General features: G+C 38.0%; 3 protein-coding genes across 9 annotated transcripts in view; 2 read left to right on the forward strand and 1 right to left on the reverse strand.

The window, feature by feature from the left end:
• Nucleotides 1–522: 522 nt before the first annotated feature.
• Nucleotides 523–3,814, reverse strand: LOC107742286 (ras-related protein Rab-39B-like). Its single transcript, XM_016555186.1, has 3 exons — nt 3,450–3,814; nt 2,529–2,755; nt 523–1,101 (listed from the first exon to the last, which is right to left on the reverse strand). The coding sequence occupies exons 2-3, from the start codon at nt 2,741–2,743 to the stop codon at nt 675–677; spliced, it is 642 nt and encodes a 213-aa protein (XP_016410672.1). The 5' UTR covers nt 2,744–2,755; nt 3,450–3,814; the 3' UTR covers nt 523–674.
• Nucleotides 3,815–4,498: 684 nt separating this feature from the next.
• Nucleotides 4,499–11,488, forward strand: LOC107742285 (ras-related protein Rab-38-like). The gene is made up of 4 exons (XM_016555185.1): nt 4,499–5,018; nt 8,691–8,971; nt 9,915–10,116; nt 11,054–11,488. Exons 1-3 carry the CDS (start codon nt 4,826–4,828, stop codon nt 10,113–10,115), a joined length of 675 nt encoding a protein of 224 aa, XP_016410671.1. The 5' UTR covers nt 4,499–4,825; the 3' UTR covers nt 10,116; nt 11,054–11,488.
• A 4,797-nt stretch (nt 11,489–16,285) lies between these two features.
• The window catches only part of LOC107742289 (phosphatidylinositol-binding clathrin assembly protein-like), an 84,445-nt gene continuing 82,133 nt past the window's right edge, over nt 16,286–18,597 (forward strand). For 4 of the 7 annotated variants that reach the window (XM_016555192.1, XM_016555194.1, XM_016555195.1 and 1 more), the window contains exon 1: nt 16,287–17,652. In XM_016555192.1, coding sequence (XP_016410678.1) covers nt 17,523–17,652 — 130 coding nt within the window. In that variant the 5' untranslated portion in view covers nt 16,287–17,522. Of the gene's footprint in view, nt 17,653–18,597 lie in introns of all 7 variants that reach the window. The other 3 variants (XM_016555188.1, XM_016555189.1, XM_016555193.1) reach the window with 1 other exon arrangement.

Consider the following 18,597-nt stretch of genomic DNA (forward strand, 5'->3'; position numbering starts at 1 on the left):
CAATTGAAAATCTAGTTTTGTTCATATGGGAATCATTACAGATTGTGTTTTTCCAGTCTTGGAATTCTTCATGTAGTATATTGCAGTATATCTCCTTTCCGTTTGCCTTTACTAAAATAATCAGACTCTTGACACCTTCAGCAGTCAAATGTTTCAAGTCTGAGATCTTTGAGTCAACAGAAACGCATATCCCAGCATTCATCGTTAAAGTCAGCAAGTAAAACTTGTGCTAGTCAGTTATCTGCCCCATGATACAACCAATAGAAGATACCTGGAACAAGCTTATTCTCGATACTGGAGATGTCCAAAGCCAGAGCATCTTCATTTGGGAATTCTAACTTTCGTGGCTCAACAGAATGAATAAGAGATGTTACAGTTAAAGTGCAGATATAGTTCTGACCGGCCTTTCAGCAGCAGTTCTGCTATAACCTTTCATTCTTAGCAGTTCAATTTGGCCATTTACAAGATTGTGTGATTAGGGAAATGAGCAAAGTAGTATAGAAAAGTGAAGCAATATGGCATGGTGGGACTCGTTTAGGCATTCAGCAGGCAGGAAAGGGGTGATGATGTCATAATCAGTGAGTTGAAGACTGACCCTGTGATTGGAGGAAGCAGGGTTTTTTTGTCCACCGGGGCCCAAATGTTTGATAGGTACCAGGGTGGCGATTACTGACTCAGCAGAAACACCGGCGATCGCCCTTTGTCACTTCTTCTGATGAATGCACCACATTCGGTACAAACCCGCTCTTCACTCCCTCCCAACCTTCCTGGATGGTAATCTCCCCACTCTTCACCAGCTCGAATATATCCTGTGTTAGCTCCGTAAAAGCCCTCTCCACGTTTATGGCATCACGAGCTGAAGTCTCCACGTAGCGCATGCCGTATGCAGCCGCTAGTTTCTCGGCCTCTTGCCGGCTCACCTGACGCTGTGGTTCCAGATCACATTTGTGGCCGACCAGCAGGAAGACAATGCTGTGGGGCTGCACGTGGCTGCGTGCCTCTTCTAGCCACTCGTGAACATTCTGGAAGGAGCGACGGTTGGTGATGTCAAAGAGCAGCAGACCTCCCACGGAGTTACGGTAGTATGCTCTGGTAATGGACCTGAAGAAAGCATAACAAAATGAAACCATGTTCCTGAATTTGAATTGAGGTAGTATACAGGATGCAGAATTGCAATTCAAATTTAAATGTAAACAAGTAGAATTAATGTCGGCATGAAATGTCTTTTCTAAATGCATGTTATTGATCTGATTTGGAATCTTTTTCAAATCAAATTTTAATGACTTTCGGTAAAACAACAGATTAGTTGGAAATTTCACACCTTTGTTAGAACTGACTGAAAGTTTGCATTCAGACCTGCCTCCTCCATCCAATCAACAACTGATGGACTGAACCAAGATGTTCTACACTTCTCTCGTCACAATACAGAAGAAAAAATCTGTCACTACTTGTGGTGCATTGTGACTTTAATGAGTTGAAATAAACTAATTATAACTAGAAAGGTAGAAATTTTGAAACAATATGATAAAGTCAAATGCCTTGTCTGAAAGAAAAAAGTTAAAAAGTTTGTAGATAGATAAGATTTGAAGGTATTGTGTAGCGTCTAGAAATAAGTAAGATGATCAAACTACGCGTTTATGAGAAGTGGAGTGTGGATGTACAACAGAATCTGTCCTGTAAAACTAGAAATGAATATGAGAAAGGCGTTTGTGTGTTTGACAGGAGCGGAGAGAACAGGAAATGTAAACCTGCAACAGAAGGCAGAGATGGAAAACAAGGTAGATGGAAAAAAATGTGTAAAAAGGCATCAGAGTGAGACTGTAAAAAAAGTCTGAGCTTGTGTAGGAGTACTGCTGGGAATGCACTGAGCTGTGAAGGATGCCGAGGGGCCTCTGGAGTTACTGACATCACTTTATGTCAGACATTTGTGACATTGTAGAAGGCAGTGATTCACCAATATTTATATTTCCTGTAGGAGTTCCTCAAAAAAAACGTTTGTTGGTAAAGAGACCTTGAGCTGTATTCATTAGCAAATATAGACAGTATCTCTGAATCACCTAGGGTGAATATATATAAAAAAGAATCAGTGACGTGTGAATCAGTCTGTCATCAAGTCTGGGAGAAATACATCATCACGGATACCATGGAAACACCAATCAGGTGGATGGATAGGGACTCCTGATCAGATAAGCTTGATGATTTAACTTAAGACAGAGGTTTCTCTTGATGTGTAAGCAACTATTTGACAATGTACAATAGTTAAATATGTAAAATAATGTGCCAATCGGCATAAAAATCTTTCTGAGCTAATAAACAGTGATATTATTCATAGACATACATCTTTATGGAATTAGGGGTCTATAGGATTTTAATTTTATGAGGCAAACCACCTAAACAACTTTATATGAAATGTAGTCATCCACCCTATGAACAATCAATAAATTATTGGACAGTTAGGCTATTTACAGTGATGCAGAATCATGAGAACGGTCTAATGTAACATAATCCAAGATAAAGATTTACAATACCTGAAGCGTTCCTGGCCTGCAGTGTCCCAAATCTGCAGTTTAATGCGTTTCCCAGGTTCAATCTCCACCAGGCGGGAGAAAAAATCTACCCCGACTGTCGGGTCCGACACTTGTGCGAAGCGGCCTTCTGTGAATCGTCTAATTAAACACGATTTTCCAACAGTGGAGTCCCCAATAACAATCAGTCGAAATTGGTAAAGCCAAATTGTCTCCATGTTTATTCAGGTCTGTCAAAGCAAAAAGAAGAGAAGTGAATTAGATGCTGCCAAAACATGCGTTCATGATTTCCAATTCCAAGGACAGAACAGAAAAGAGAAAGACACATTCTTTATTTTATTCACCCACGTTTTTTTGCCAGCCTGCTTTACCAGTTTACTAAAAGGAGCAAATAGAGCGAATTTCTCTTTAAAGCTTTTGTAACCTCTTCTGCGGATGTGTTGTAGTTATCTCTGTCCTTGCTTTCTGTGGGAAAGTAGTTGAAGCACAAAATTAGCCTTTCAGAGTTTGATTTTAAGGCCTGCATCAGCTATGATAAAGATCTGGTGGTGTATTCTTTATCTATCATTAAAATACAGCTTATGATGTGACATTTTTTAAATATAGCAAATATATAGCCAATTCTATATAATTGCCATACTATTTTAGTATTAACTTAATGCTCTTTTTCAGTAATGGAAGAATATAGGCTACACATAATAATTTGTTTTAATGCAATATGTGTTTATATGTTCTTAGTCATGTGCAACTGAATACAACCAATCTAACAGTAACATGACCTACTGACAGTAGGCTATGTGATGCCTGTTAGATTACTGAGATTTCACTGTTCTATATCTACAAAAGAGACAACTGTTTAAAAAGCGTTGTCTTTGTGTAGAAGCATCTGTGTAGAGGGTCCCTTATTCGGTGCTCTTTACTTACGTTGTTTTTGTTTGGTCGGTTCAAAGCTACCAAACGGCAGATTCCATAATCTTTAAAGGATTGAAGCCTCTTTAGAAACCGCTGGATGAAACGACGGACATAAACTATTTACATAACATACCGAATAATAAACAAAACATTCGTCTCTACGGAAAAACAAACAAACAAACAGGTGCAAATCAAACAGCGCCGTGTAGGCGGTCTATTTTGCTTAGATGTTGCTAAAGAAGAGTCGGCGTGTTGTTGAAATGACCCCTGCCTGGATCAAAGTCACGTAAAAGTCAAAGATGATTTATGCCTGTCATGTTTTGATCCACGCTTGGAAGATGGAGAAATGTTTGGATGTTTTGTGCTGATGAAATGTAAGCGACAGTAGGAAGCATCATATAGCCTGACTCATCCCGCATCAGCACCAGTACCACAATCCTCCTAATAGCAGCCATAGACATTAAATATTTCAATGCTTTCTTTCTTTGACTCACTTATGTTGTTTCATACATAATTTTATGCTGATCTTGGGGAACATAGGCCTACTGATTTAAAAAAAAAAAATTTTTTTCTATTTTTATTTTTTACATATAAATAGGTTTTCAATTAGCCTACTTTAAAAGTGCCAGATTTGAATGTTTGACTATGCTGCCTACATCCTTTTGTTTTTAATTGAAAACGGTCCCATTTTTCCTGTTGATCTATCCCACTTCTAAAAATCGTCTAAACGAATAAAGTCTTTCAGTATTGCACTGAAATTATTTTAAATATTGTTTTGATAAATGTACATTTAGAACGGTTAAAAACGTCATAAAAAAAGTAGTAGGCCTATGGCATAGTCTGTAGCTACTCCTTCTGGGGTAAACTATCTTCCTTTAGTTTTACTTAGCTTAAGTAGGCTATACATTTTCTTTATACTGTAGCCTACATGGGCATTTACATTTCTTGTGCGCCATCTATTTAAAGTTTTACGAACATACGAACCAGATAACCAGTATGACGGGAGTTGTAGTTTATTCTCGAGACTAAACCCTGGACTAAACGCTCCAGTCCTAAAGTTCAGTTTGGCACACTGTGATGGGCTTCTTGAACAGATCAGCAGTATAGGATATTTGACTTGAATGACTCGACAGCGCGATGAAAAGTTGTCGACAGTCAGGCAAATGAAGTGCGAAACTTCTCACCTCTTGAAGAAATGCTTTTTTGAAACGCACTATTTGACAGCTGTAAGCGCGCGTCCTCGCAGTGAATTTTTTTCGTTTTGTTTGTCATTTTTACTATCCACGAAAACCTGTAGTGAGAACTCCGTCCAGCACGACTTTAATTTTACATAAAACGAAAGCTTTCTTTCTTTTGGATAAAAGTGTCATGTACTCTAGACTGCTGACATGCAGCAGGAGAGGTTACTCAAAGTACTTGTCATTGGAGATTTAGGTGTGGGGAAGACTTCCATCATAAAGCGTTATGTGAATCAGGTTTTTTCTCAACATTACCGCGCGACTATCGGTGTTGATTTTGCTCTGAAAGTCCTGAATTGGGATCACCAGACAGTCATTCGACTGCAGTTGTGGGACATCGCAGGTCAGTTGCTTAAGTTATGTATAGTTCCTTGTCTTTGCCTGCAATGTTAATGATTGTCACTGCTTTATCTAAAAAGTCAATAGGCTTATGTAAATAAATGAGCATATGGGTAGTTGAGAGGAGCCTTCAAGCGATATGACATGCCGTACCGCGTCTTAAACTATTCTACACAACATTTTCTGATTCTTGTATGGCTATTTATATTATCCATGCCATTTTGTACCTCAAACTCAAACACTAAAAGATCATGCCTATGATATCTGTCAGCTACCTACATTTATACATAAAAGGCAGCTGTTTCAGTCGTCTTAAATATATAATCAAAGTGGTGCCAAAATCTGCAGTAATACACTTTGACTTTACTGTTGAAAAAAAAAAACTGGCAAAACTCACAAAATACAGTACAAATTAAGTTTTGTGACACATTAAATGGATGGAACCAAAACTGTTTAGATAAAAAGATAAAAACATTTTACAGTGTTTACAAAAAGAATATGATGTCAGACAAGTTTCAGCCCTTTCTAACCTTCAGTTTCCTAGCACTGTTTTTATTGACCGTACACAGTGGAAATGCACCACATAATGTTATTCCTTGGAAAAATAATCACACACAGTAGGCTATACAGAAAGACGGAAAGAGATGAAAAATGTTACTGGAGTAATGTTTTTAACACTTGGCTTGAACAATGCCATTACAGTCCATAACATGCCTTGTTTGAGATTTTCCTGCTCTCAGCTGGTGTATGTGATGTCACAGTGGTATGAATCCCTCTCTGTGTTTATACTTGGAATAAACTGAAGCACAGGGACAGGAATGTGTGTCTCGTGTTTATATTCACTGGTCTTGTGCTTATATTGGTCTCATGTGAGGGTCCTCGCATCACCTACTGGTGGAAAACACTTTACCTCTCACACACACGCACACGCACACACAAACAAACACAAAAACACAAAAAAACACACCAACTCCAGGACAAAACATTCCCACAGTGCTTTTAATTCAACATGGCTGACAGATTGGAAAACTCAGAGATATGTTTACATAATTCTAAAAACTAGAGACAGAGTTGCTTTTATTTTTCAGGTTTACGATAACAACAATAATGTTAAATGAACAAAAACTGGAAAGATTTAAATAAAGGTTTCTATTAGCATAGTTAGTGACAGTGTTATGAGTGGCTCCTGAGCTTGAATTTAACTCAAGAGTATCTGGAAGATTGCATGACAGTCATCCCTAATTGAACGTAGTAGTTTTATGACCTCACACAGAACCTCATACAAATCAAATTTCAAGGTACTCCACTGTGAACCCTGTGAAAGTCTAATTGGCCCCAGTTCGCCTTAATATTTGCCATGATAATGCATTAATACAGGTTAGGTCCATTTAAGATCCTCTATAAAAGAACTGTTCTCATTGTAATACCTTGCCAATCCGGTCACGTCTTTTTCTATTTGGTGCTATGAAATCAGGATTAAAATGTATGTAACCTTGATGATGCAAGAGTTGGAAACAATGCGGTACTGTAGGTAAACATTGAAGCTAGTGCGCACTGTGGAGAATGATTGTGTCATATCAAAATTTAAAAGTTCACCGACTAGCTAAGAACATTTATTGACAATATTGTATGATTCGATTCAATTCAGTTAAATTCAAGATATATTCAGTTAAGCAGACATAATAAACATGTTAGGCAATGATTACAGTTTGTGTTTGTAATGATTACAGTATAGGGATAATATACGTATGTCCATTCAAAGTTGTAGTAATATATTAATTTAATGAGTTAGCTAGCATAATGTGTCGTCCTGCCGAAAATGTGTGTAGAAAAATACTGTACTATACTGTCATCATCACTATAGGCGTCCCATCAGTATGACAGGGCACAGTTAGTTAACCATGTCGAATTGTGAACAGAACAAATTGTGAACCGTGTTCAAATGGAAATGCATCTGTCTGCTCTGACAGATTTTATAAAAGAGCTTAAAGATTTTGCTTTTCCAGTGTGGTCAAGCACATGTCATTTGTGATATGGGAAGATGTTTATGTTGTCTGCAGTCAAGGAATTCATGCACATTTCTGAATGGCTGAGTAATGTGTTTAAGTTAAAGGCAGAGTAAGGGATTTCTGGTAGCCAATGTTGATATTTGAAATCACCAAAACAAACACGCCCCTACCCCAAAAGGGTCTTGCCCCTATTTTGATAGCTCCGCCCCACATATATGTACGCAACCCAGGCAACGATTAGTTCTGTGAAACAAAGCAAAACCAATGTTACACCGTGTCTACGGACGTAAGCGGCGCGGCTCAACAAATCCCGACAGAAAACTGCTGCCGGGCTCTATTTATGACGTGCTGACACAAATTTCAAATGGTTTTCAACGGTCGTTTGATCGCGTCCAGTGTAGGCAGACTTTAGCTGTTGTAGACACGGTGTTACTCACCTACTGAGAAGAAACATAGCAACCTCGGCGTCCGATCGCAGGCCTCCGCTCCTTCAGTTCTCTCCAGCGCTGGAAAGCTGATCCGATATTTACACGGGTCCTACTTCTTGCCTTATCGTTCCGCAGACGTTTTCCTCTTTTGTTTTTTATCCGCCATCCCCATCTTTCTGTCGCTCGGCTCAGCTAATGTCCGTCCCATGCACTGAAAGCTCTCCCCTCCACATCACGAGTAGACACGCCCCTTATTGCTGATTGGCTACAAGTTTGTTTTGCGATTCGGCACGAATCAGTTTTCTAAAGTGTTTTTGAAAAATCACATACCCTGCCTTTAAAGTCAAAGTTTAGCCATTCTAAGAAAAGAAAAAAATTTGTGAAAATATTACCAATACAAAAAGGGAACAAAAATTACTTAAAGTCATCCAAGATGTAGATGAGGTTGTCTCTTTGTCGGAACAGATTTTGCTCACCAATGAATCCTCTGTTGTGAATGGGTGCCTTCAGAAAGTGAGTTCAAACAGCTGATAAAAACATCACAAGTAATCCACACAACTACAGTCCATCAGTTAAAGGGGTCATATGATGCTTTTTTAAAGATCATTATTTTGTGTATTTGGTGTAACAGAATATGTGGAGCAAAAAACTCTGAATGTTCATTATCATTTAATTTCAAAACATTGCTTCAAGACTATCCATAATTTTGCTTTCTCCAGTGAAAAAATCATCATGACTAAATCAGGAGAAAAATATGCACAGATCAAGCACCGTATACACCGTTATAAGCGAAAATAGTTCTAAACAAATATCGGTCGGTGGATTTGTTGAGAGGACAACAGGGGATGGACTTTATTTATTGGAAGAAGCATTATTATAGATAATAGAAGTGGTGGTTTAAAGTTAAAACGCCTTAAGGATGGATGTGTTTCTTACAAACATGCAGTTTTCAATACATTAATTAATGGACTGGAGTCTTGTGGATTATTGTGATGTTTTTATCAGCTGTTTGAACTCTCATTCAGATGGCACCCATTCACTGCAGAAGATCCATTAGTAAGCAAGTGATGTAATGCTAAATTTCTCAAAATCTGTTCATATAAAGAATCAAACTCATCTACATCTTGGATGGCCTGAATTTGAGTAAACTTGAAGCTAATTTTTACTTTCAAGTGAACTATTCTTTTAAATAACATACACAGAAACTATCTTACACTTTTTTTTCCTATTTATTCTCAGGACAAGAGAGGTATGGCAACATGACACGTGTGTACTACCGAGAGGCCGTTGGGGCGCTGGTGGTTTTTGACATGACTCGTGCTACCACCTTCCAAGCTGTGTTGAAATGGAAAAAAGATCTTGATTCTAAAGTTGCCCTTGGCAATGGGCGTCCCCTACCAGCTGTCTTGCTGGCCAACAAGTGTGACCAACAGAGACATGGTTTGTGTTCCAAACTGCCCAAACTCGACAATTTCTCCAGGGACCATGGTTTTGTGGGGTGGTATGAGACGTCTGCAAAGGTACTGATTATAGGCTATATATTTCATTATATAACCCTAGCTAGTAGGGCTGTCAAAATGACTGAAAAACTCAATTCGAATTTTCCACTTTAATATTATCAAAATTCGAATTATATTCGAATTTAAAAGGCATAATTTCAGTTAGGGGGAAAAAAAGCTTTTGGCTTCTCTCCTGAGGCCACAAGAGGGCGCATCGAGCAAAATATTATGCACGTTTCTTCAAAGCGTAATAAAATAACATGACTATCTTTGAAAAAATTGCATAATGTTTAAAATAATGTTTATAAACCATATGTAATTAATAAAGTTGCTTAAACAATTAGCAAAAAAACAGTACCATGCATGTATGTATAGTTTAATACAAAGGACCGAAAACCAGTCACAAAAGTAAAAACACGAGATACAGTGGGATGGGGAAAAACCGCCATAAAGTCTTGAGACATGTTTTTTAAAAGTTGAATTTACATTAATTTTCCATGGCTTTCTAATCATGCCACTCTCTTGTGCGAGACGCGAGTGCAACGCTGATAGATGTCCCTCTAGAAAATGTGATATATATGCATTCTGCGTGAACGGCTTGGTTTCAGTTTTGACGTAAACGACATCTTCTCCACACTGATGCTCTCGTTTTCCGCAATATATTGAATGAACAACGTAGCAGCGTCGCTTCTAGTGGGTTCAGCTGGATAGGCTAACAAAAGCATTAAAATGCGATGACACTTACATCGTCGTCGCATTTCGTGCGCCACTGATTAGGCTGCCTGACGGCTGACGCAGACCTAAAATTCGAATGCAACGTTTTTGCATTCGAATGTGGATTTGTTTTAAAAAATTCGACGAATATTCGAAATTCTAACTTTTTTTTGACAGCCCTACTAGCTATTGACTAGATGCCTCTTTGAAAAGAATTTCTATTCATATTATATTTTCCTATTTTTAACAGGACAACACAAACATTGATGCAGCCATCATGTGTCTTGTAGAAAATGTAATGGCCATTGACACGGAGGCTGTTCCTGTGGAATCAGACCCTAGTGTACTGATCCTCCCTGCTTTTGATTATAACCTAAAAGAGCGCAGTGACTCTAGATGTTCTGTCTGTACAACATTCCAGTCCAGCAGAAAACCCCACAGTGAATTATAGGGTGAGATGGTGAAAAGAACACTGAACAGAATGGGAAAGAAAAATATAGAGAGAAAAAGAAAGAGAGAGAACGGTCACACCCTTTGTTGGGCCTTCAGATTGTGCTGATGTAAGATGTTGTGGCAAAGACAAGACCATGAAGCCTTAACATTTATATGCACTTACATTTACACATACCAAAAACAACAATGTCATCAATAAAACATGCAGCGTTTACACAGAGTTTTCTCTGATAAATACTTAATGTTATAGACTTGCAACTAAATAAGGCTCTTGTGGTTATACTGCAGCAGAAGAGCAGTGTGTGCACATTTGTCTCGACTTTGTGTCTGTTAAAACCTCTGACTTAAACTCTGCCTCCTAAAAATGTGTGCATGTATTTGTGATCGCGTAGGGTGTGCTATTTTAAACACAGTCTACAGCAAGCTTGTACACAATAGTTGAAGCTCTAAAAACACAGTTGAATAGTCAACTTAAAATGCAGATCACAGATGACAAGCATATCTGATCCAACTATGTTTTTTCTTTAGAGATATGCCTGCACATGACAATTTTTCACACATAATAGCTGATACAAAAGAAAAAAAAATATTTATTTTGTATATAAGGTTTATATCAAAGATCAAGGATGATGTAAGATCTTGAAATGATAGCGACTTCAATTCAAAGTTAAGCAGTCATGTGCCAGCAGCATACAAAATGAATTCCATTAGTGTGAATAATCAGCAGTGGATTCACACAGTCAAGTGTTATGTGTGTGCGTGCGTACGTATGCAAAAACATGAAAGCATTAGGATCAGACAAGTAATTGTGCAGAAGTGTCTCGGCTGACACCGAGGAGGCTGGATGTTTGAGTGTTTTTTTATGTCATGACCCATATGCTTACTGTCTGCTCACAGCAGTAATTTTGCACCATGTCTGTTTTGTCTGACTTGCAGAGGTTTTTCTTCAGCACCAACCATCCATGCTCCGGTGCCCATAATTTATGGATCCCCACAGATCTCTTACTAAATAGGCTTCACTTTTTGACATGATTTGAGCAGGTGTTTTGGACTGTGTAAATCTATCTGTATAATTGCATGTATCTTGTAGCTATAATTTAACATCTCACAATACAGTAATCATATATGTAAATTTTTTATTTCTCTCTGCTTGTTGGACTGCTTAAGTGGTCTTTGCCATGTAAGAGTATGCCACATGGAGCGTGTCTAACAGTGACCTTTACTAAGCCTACTTTTTATTCAGCAGACATGATGATGAATAATTTTATGGCAATTTATATGAGACGGTTAAATGTTTCAGCAAAAAAAGAAATGTCCTTTTGTGTCACTGAACATATGTGTATGCAATGGCTTGAATAATGAAAAGCTTTAACCAACCTTTACTATGTTTTTTTCATTTTTTTTTCATGTCCATCCTTGCTGTATTAGCATATATAAACATTTTGATATAATAATAATAATAAATAATACAGTAATTAAAAGGTATGTCATTATTTTATATATTTTGATTTCATTGGACATAATATTAAAAAGATTTGAAGTTGTGTCCCCAGATTATGCAAAAACCCTGTTACCATCCTAATTCCCTTTTATTAAAAGGATGCTCATTTCTATAAATAATAATAAAAAAAAAATGTTAGGCTTGTCAGAAGGAGGCGGTTTTAAATAGTCAGCCTACTTACCATTTTATACAACAAACAACTGGTTATAATATCAGAGCTATTATTATAAATTATAATTTACAAACATAATCTTCGAATGATACAATCTTTAAAATCTAAGAAATAAAACACATTTTAAAATGGAAATTGGCCCATTTCGTACAATGACTCAGACGTCACTTCAGAAGAACCCTCACAAAACGGGGAACTTGTGGGAACGTTACACAAATTCAATGCAATGTACAACTGGGGCGTGATTTCATTCTAGCGTTATGTGCAATTGAAGGCTGAAGATGCTCTATGATTTTGAAGGGTAATTGCACATGTTATCATTTGGAACAATATGGGGGTGAGCTGCACGGGCTAATGATCGAGAGAGAGAGAGCATTAGCCTATTTCACGCCTATAGAAGTACTGTATTTCCAGCCTTGGGCAATAATAGGTCTGAGAGCATCCCCAGCGAATGTGTATTGATCGCTTTACAGGTATATTGTAGTGGGGGAACGTGAATTGGCGAGCGATGAGGATATTTGCTCCTTCGACACTCCAACAGAAGGATGCGATAGTGTCACGGCGCGTCGTCGTTACGGAAAGATCAAAGGGAATTCCGTAAAAGTGCGTTGGACAGCAAACTGTTACCGGCTTTCGTGCTTATCGAAAGTTTAACGACTGTCGGGACCAAATTACCTTTGAAAAAAACGGAAAGAGGCGGTGCAAGATGTTTTCCTGAAATCAAGTTTGAGCAAATATTTTGGTAAGTAGCACACTTAAGAGAAACGTTATGTCAGAAAGGATTCATCAAAAGTAATTTGCAATTTGTAAAAATAAAATTAAATAGATTTAAATTGATGTTTTGCTGTGTTTTAGCTTTAAAACCCAGCGGTAAAGTCTCCATAATGCTGTGGAAGGATACAGAATTGCTGCTTCTGTTTATTTTTCCATTGATTTCAGGTACTGCCTTGGATTCTCTTACTTATAAAATATTGTTCATATGGTCTGTTTATTACTGCCTTTTATTAGACAGCCAGCTGTCATGCTCTACAATACAATGTACAAAAGAAGATGGCCTTAGCCTTTTAAAATGTATTAATTTGATACTTTATTGTGGCTGGTGGACATTTTGTAGTTGCATTTTTGGAAAATATACACAGAATAAAACAATGTGCAATATAAAATACAGTACACAAACTGACAGGTAAAGGTTATTTCACAGCAGTAGGTAAAATATTGCTAATGTGATGCTATGACTTGTCTAATAAATAAATTGCTAAATAAAACTAACAGCTCATCTCTTCTCAATTTACCAGCCCAGAACTCTGACCTACCTGCAGTAATGGACAGTGACATTCTCACAGAATTTGCTTACCAACCTGGGCCATCGTACCTGAGTCTGATCCTGCTGGCTCTGACCGTGGGACTGTCCGGCAGCGTTTACCTCTGTGTGCTGCGGTACATTTGCACCGGCTGCTGCCAGCCTGTAGTTGTTGGACCTGAAGATGAGAGCATGTCAGGAGTGGTGTGATAGAAGCTTTTGTTTGAAAGAGAGTGTGCATTCATGACTGTGAGATTGGTATGTGTGTTGAAGCACTTATGTTGGTCTTCTTTAGTGGGGAAATAGACATCAATGTTCAGGCGTTCACAAGGCTTTGCCATATTTAAGTAATATGGTTGAAAACAGTGAAAATCTGCCAACTATTCCTGTTATTTTCAAAATAAAACCGCAACGTTTCAATCAGAGATCACTGAAAATCTCTGATTAAAATGTTATTGTTTTATTTTAGTTGAACAGTGCAGATTTTTGGTGCAGTTTTCCATTTCGGTCGTGCACCTGTTGAAGATGTTTTGGATGTGCGTATTTCCCCCTCTTTTGTATTTAAGTATTACACATTGGTTGAGGAATGCCCCTATGCTTTTATGTTCCCATGTTCCTTATGAAATACTTAAATATAAATCACACTTTTTTTCAGTCATGTAACAGAGTTGAAGGGTCATCTAAAGGACATCAGAATGTTTAAAATGTAAGATAGAATTTGTATAATAAATTGCTTATCGCTTGTTACTCACTTGAGATAAAAGTGTCTGCTAAATGACTACTTGTAAATGTGAAATTCACAGCTCTAAAGCCTGACTGTATGTTGGCAGTAAAAGAATTCATTTAGCATCTACGGAGACAAGCATTTGACTATACGGATGACGCAAGTGTTGACCGAATGAGAGGGAGGAGTAAACCATTTTAGCAGGTTTGGATGGATGCTCTGTCAGTCAAGAGAAATCGCTCACAAATCCTCTGCAATACCACACACTGTACTTTAAATGAATGTATTAAGAGCTTTCGTAAAAACAAGGTAAAACAATTATCAAGCCATTTGAAACCTAATTTTTTGGGCCATAGATTTTAGCTATTTTTAATGATCTAATGATCCAGAATCGTTTTTTTAGAATAAAGTCATCCAATGCAACTTTCTATTACATTTATAAGCAGAATTTGAATCATATTGTATTATTTTCATGTCAACATCTCTTGTTTAATTAAGTAGGATGCTCCCTGAGGAAGTGATCAGTCAGTTGCAGAAACTGTTGCCAAGGGCTACTGCTGGATCTAGTTGCCATGGAAATAGTTGCATCTGTTTTCCTCTAGATGGGGCTGTCACATCAGCTGTTCAGATCACCTAACTGCAAGTATTCAAAATATCTGCTACTTTAGATGTTATAGAAATACTTTTGTAGATCAGTTTAATGTTGTGTGTTTTCTAGTGTCAAACATATTAATGTTCATTGCAAATGCATTGTCTTTGTGCATATGGATATCACACCATGAATATGTTTTTAGTAATTTGATAGTAATTTTGACAATGATGAAATAAAACATGAATAAAACAGGTTTACTTACACAAATGTTGTGTCTTTGTTCATCATAACCTCAGAGCTCACTGACATATAGTTAGAGTGTCATCAGTTTTTAAGTAGACTATATATAGTCATATGTGACACAAGTTCAAATGAACTATTTACAAATAAAAACGTTTCTAGAATGAGACATGTTCTCATGCTCCTCCCAGATGAAGTCAATGCTTGACACCATTGTGGTTTTGCTCTTTAAACCACTTCCTCATACAGAGAGGTGTTTAAATGTTGTACTTCCCCTCTGAAACATTTTCCTTTGCTTACCTCATGTTTGACACACTGGGTTTTAATACTTTAGAGAAAGTCAGGTATATATATATTTTTTTAATTCAGGGTTATCTACATGTTTTAACACTTCAATAATTTACTTGTTCACTGTTATCCACTACATTCTAGTAGGCCTATGTATAAATCTAATATAGAACAAAAAAATTGAAGCAAAATGTGTGAATTGTTTGTTCATCTATTGTGTCTGTTATTTGATGGCATTTGTGGAATATGTTGTATTATTTTAATATACATATAGTGTCTTTTAATTAAATATTTTTTAATTAGTGTTCATTAACAGATCAAATGGTATTTGGGACATCTTCTCACTTCTCTAATTGGGCATTAAACAAAGAAAACGACTCAGTTCATCCTGGTGGGCACGGATGGTTTCTGATCTTCATTTTGCTTCATGCGTCAGGTGTCATAACGAGGTGAAAAGCACAACAAGTCAGCCAGTCATTCACATGTGAATAGACAAGGGCAAAGACATCTGAAAGCTTTGTTGTGGTTCTGAAACAGTTGGATGTCGTTTTCAGAGAGACATGCAGACATATAGGCTAGTCACATAAAAATAGGTTGAGTGACTGAGTCATAAGCAGTTCTATGAGACATTCCGAACATATTTATACTTCAAAAGATAAGAATGCAAAATTCAAACATCAAATTTTTACAGTTAGGCCTACGTGCAATATATATAAATTATATAGGCTAATACTAATATAATACAGTAAAACCCTTACGTGATTAATAATAGTTATCATTAATTTATAATTGAATATATTGAATAAATTGAATATATTTTCCAAAAATATTTCAACAGAGGCACATTGCACTCTAGTCTCACTGTTGGATCACGAATAGCTCTGATTGGTTGACTTTGATCCTTGCACAAAACATTAAATCTACTTAAATTACATTACTTCAAATGTACATAAAATATAATAAAACATTAGCAAAGACAAGTCATTCATGAACACTAGTGATTCCCAAACTAAATTCACGAGTCCTTGCGGCTGATGATTGAAATGCAGGAGCCAGGAGGTTCGTGAGATTGTGATGTCGACTAGCAATGCTAAACAAACAAACAAACAAACAAAGTTTTAAAAATAAAACGTGTACAATAAAAAAAACATATAAAAAGGATACGTTACATTTATCCAAAAGTTAGAGCATTTTATGACAAATGATTTATGGATCATGTGTCAAAAAAAGAATCACAACAAGAGTCCAAGTAAAGAGCGGCAACGCTATTTCCCACGAACGCGTGAACGCCACTTGCTCCCGCCCAATCAAACTCCAGCTTTTCGTTCACCTGATCACAGCGAAGCCATTTTGTCCTGAACGGCTCCGCCAGCGCATTCTTTCGCAAACCGGAATAACGTAGAGCTGACAGTTCAAACCACAGCCATAGACGCGGCGTCAGACGGGGGGTTTACAGCTACACTACCTCTCTTTCAGTCCCGAGCAACTCGACGTCTCTCGGTCTCACCACAGGCGGAACCGTGTCGTTTTCGCGGACTAAAGGGAGACTTTCAGCGGGACGGAAGGGAAGAGAACCAGGCATCCGGTTAGACGCGCTGGCTCACCGGGCTGGAGTCCAACTTGAGCCGGACACTTTCAGCTGTCCTCGTCGGGATGCGTGCTGGACTTGTTTTTAACAATATTTACCCCTCTTTTTGAATTTTATGTGTTATCTAGGAATCGCTTAGGCTCGCGCGGGATTGTTTTTGTTAGTAACGTTAGTTGTTTAATATAAAAAAGCTGGAGCGCTAGTTAACGCTCAGATGTGATTTATCTACTTCAGCTGGCTGGGCAGATAGTTTAGGTTGTCGATTAGATAAGTCGCCTAAATAGATTGCTTACATAATACCTTTGTTTTGTTACCGGTATAGTTGCATTTTTAAGTTAATCCAGCTTTCTTCCCGTCTCTTTGCCAAGTCTCTCAAAGGTTTTGGTTTATATGTCTATGCATATTTCTCGCAAGCAAACCTGTCAAGAGTTCTTGACTGGTTAGGTCTTGGTGCCAGTATAATAGTAGCTTTATAAAGGCAGGAAAAACCACAGAACCGATTTGCCTATCTAATTTCAAGCTAGTCTGTCAGTGCTTCCCATATCCAGTTTGTTTTCTTTTAAAAGGTCTGTATTGGTGAGGCTCAAGCTGGCTGACAGGTGATATTTTCTGCCTGAATCCTCTGAGCTGGCCTGACTGATAGCTATGACATTTTCCAACAGTTGTTTTGTATCTTCAGACTTCAATATTTCCAGTATCTGCTCTTGGTGCCAACGTTGCATTAGTAATATTAGCTAACAAAAGCTCAGTTCGCCCCTCCAAATTAGTTACGGCATATCTAGTTGTGACATTTTTACTAGTTAGGTCAAGTTTTCCTTCCTTTTTTTGCTACAAGTGTATGAATTAGTGCCAGTTGACTTGGTGGCTGGTTCGAAACGTATCAAACTCAACAGTTTGTATCGAGTTAGTGTACTTTTGTAAAATCGTGGAAAGACACACCTTTGCAGCGAGACCAGGTCAAGTTTAGAGGTAATTTTTCGTATCTCAGAGGTGAATAAAAATGTCAGGACAGTCCATCACAGATCGCATCGCAGCGGCCCAGCACAGCATGACTGGGTCAGCCATCAGCAAAGCCGTCTGCAAGGCCACAACGCATGAAGTCAGTGGACCCAAAAAGAAACACCTCGATTGTGAGTATGCCAAAATTTATTATTATTTTTTTTCACACGGTCTCTTCGCAGGTATTCCAGAGTGCTTTTTAAAAGCTCAAAGCCTTATTGCATCCCTGGCATGCAGTTCCACTAGCCTTGCACAGCTGTCTGGACACCAGTGATGAATTGGAACGTGCTCGTGATGGGAATGCTGAACTGTCTTTGGACACGGTCAGTTCGAGGAGCTGACGCCACTATAACGTGGGCAGTATACAGTCATTCACTAGATTTGTGGCCCATTTGATTTTTTTCTATAATGCTGTATGTGCTAATTCAGCAGTGTTGTAGAGTTTATGTCACCGTGCAATCAACCTCAATCTATTAATATCTGCTTCATAATAAGCGGCCGCTCCGGCTTGAATCAGTGAACGCAGCTGTCAGGGTTTCTGATGCATCGTGTTTGAAGTCATGTGTTGTGCGTAATGTCTTCACGTCTTGTGTGATCCCTCTTTAACAGTCATCGCCGAGCCGGTGTGAGAGCGGTGAAGGTCAATACAAGCGTGTGTGCAGTGAAGCATTGAGTCATTGATTCTTTTGACACAAGCAGAGTTAATGCAGAATGCAGCATGTCCGTTTCATCCTCGCATAGGCAGTGTTACAATATAGAGAAAAAGTATTTACACGACTTGTATCTGATATACTGAACATAGATAAATGCATCTAGGTGCAAAATGCTCTTCATCAAGGGATTTGTTATTAGACCTTTAACTGCAGGAGTCTGGCTGCTTTGGCACCTGTCATTAGGGTTGGGTAACGAAACCCAGTACCAATATGGCACCGGTACCTATAGGGCCTTTCGCTGTAGAAAAGAAACCGTTGGCTGTCTAAGTGAGTTTTATTCATACATTGATGGTTCGAGTTGTTAATTACATGATGCAGTGAGCAGTTTAGCACCGGTTAATGATTTAATGCACGAGCACTGCT

Source organism: Sinocyclocheilus rhinocerous, unplaced genomic scaffold (assembly GCF_001515625.1).
Source record: "Sinocyclocheilus rhinocerous isolate Xijiao unplaced genomic scaffold, SAMN03320098_v1.1 scaffold75, whole genome shotgun sequence".
NCBI lineage: Eukaryota > Metazoa > Chordata > Actinopteri > Cypriniformes > Cyprinidae > Sinocyclocheilus > Sinocyclocheilus rhinocerous.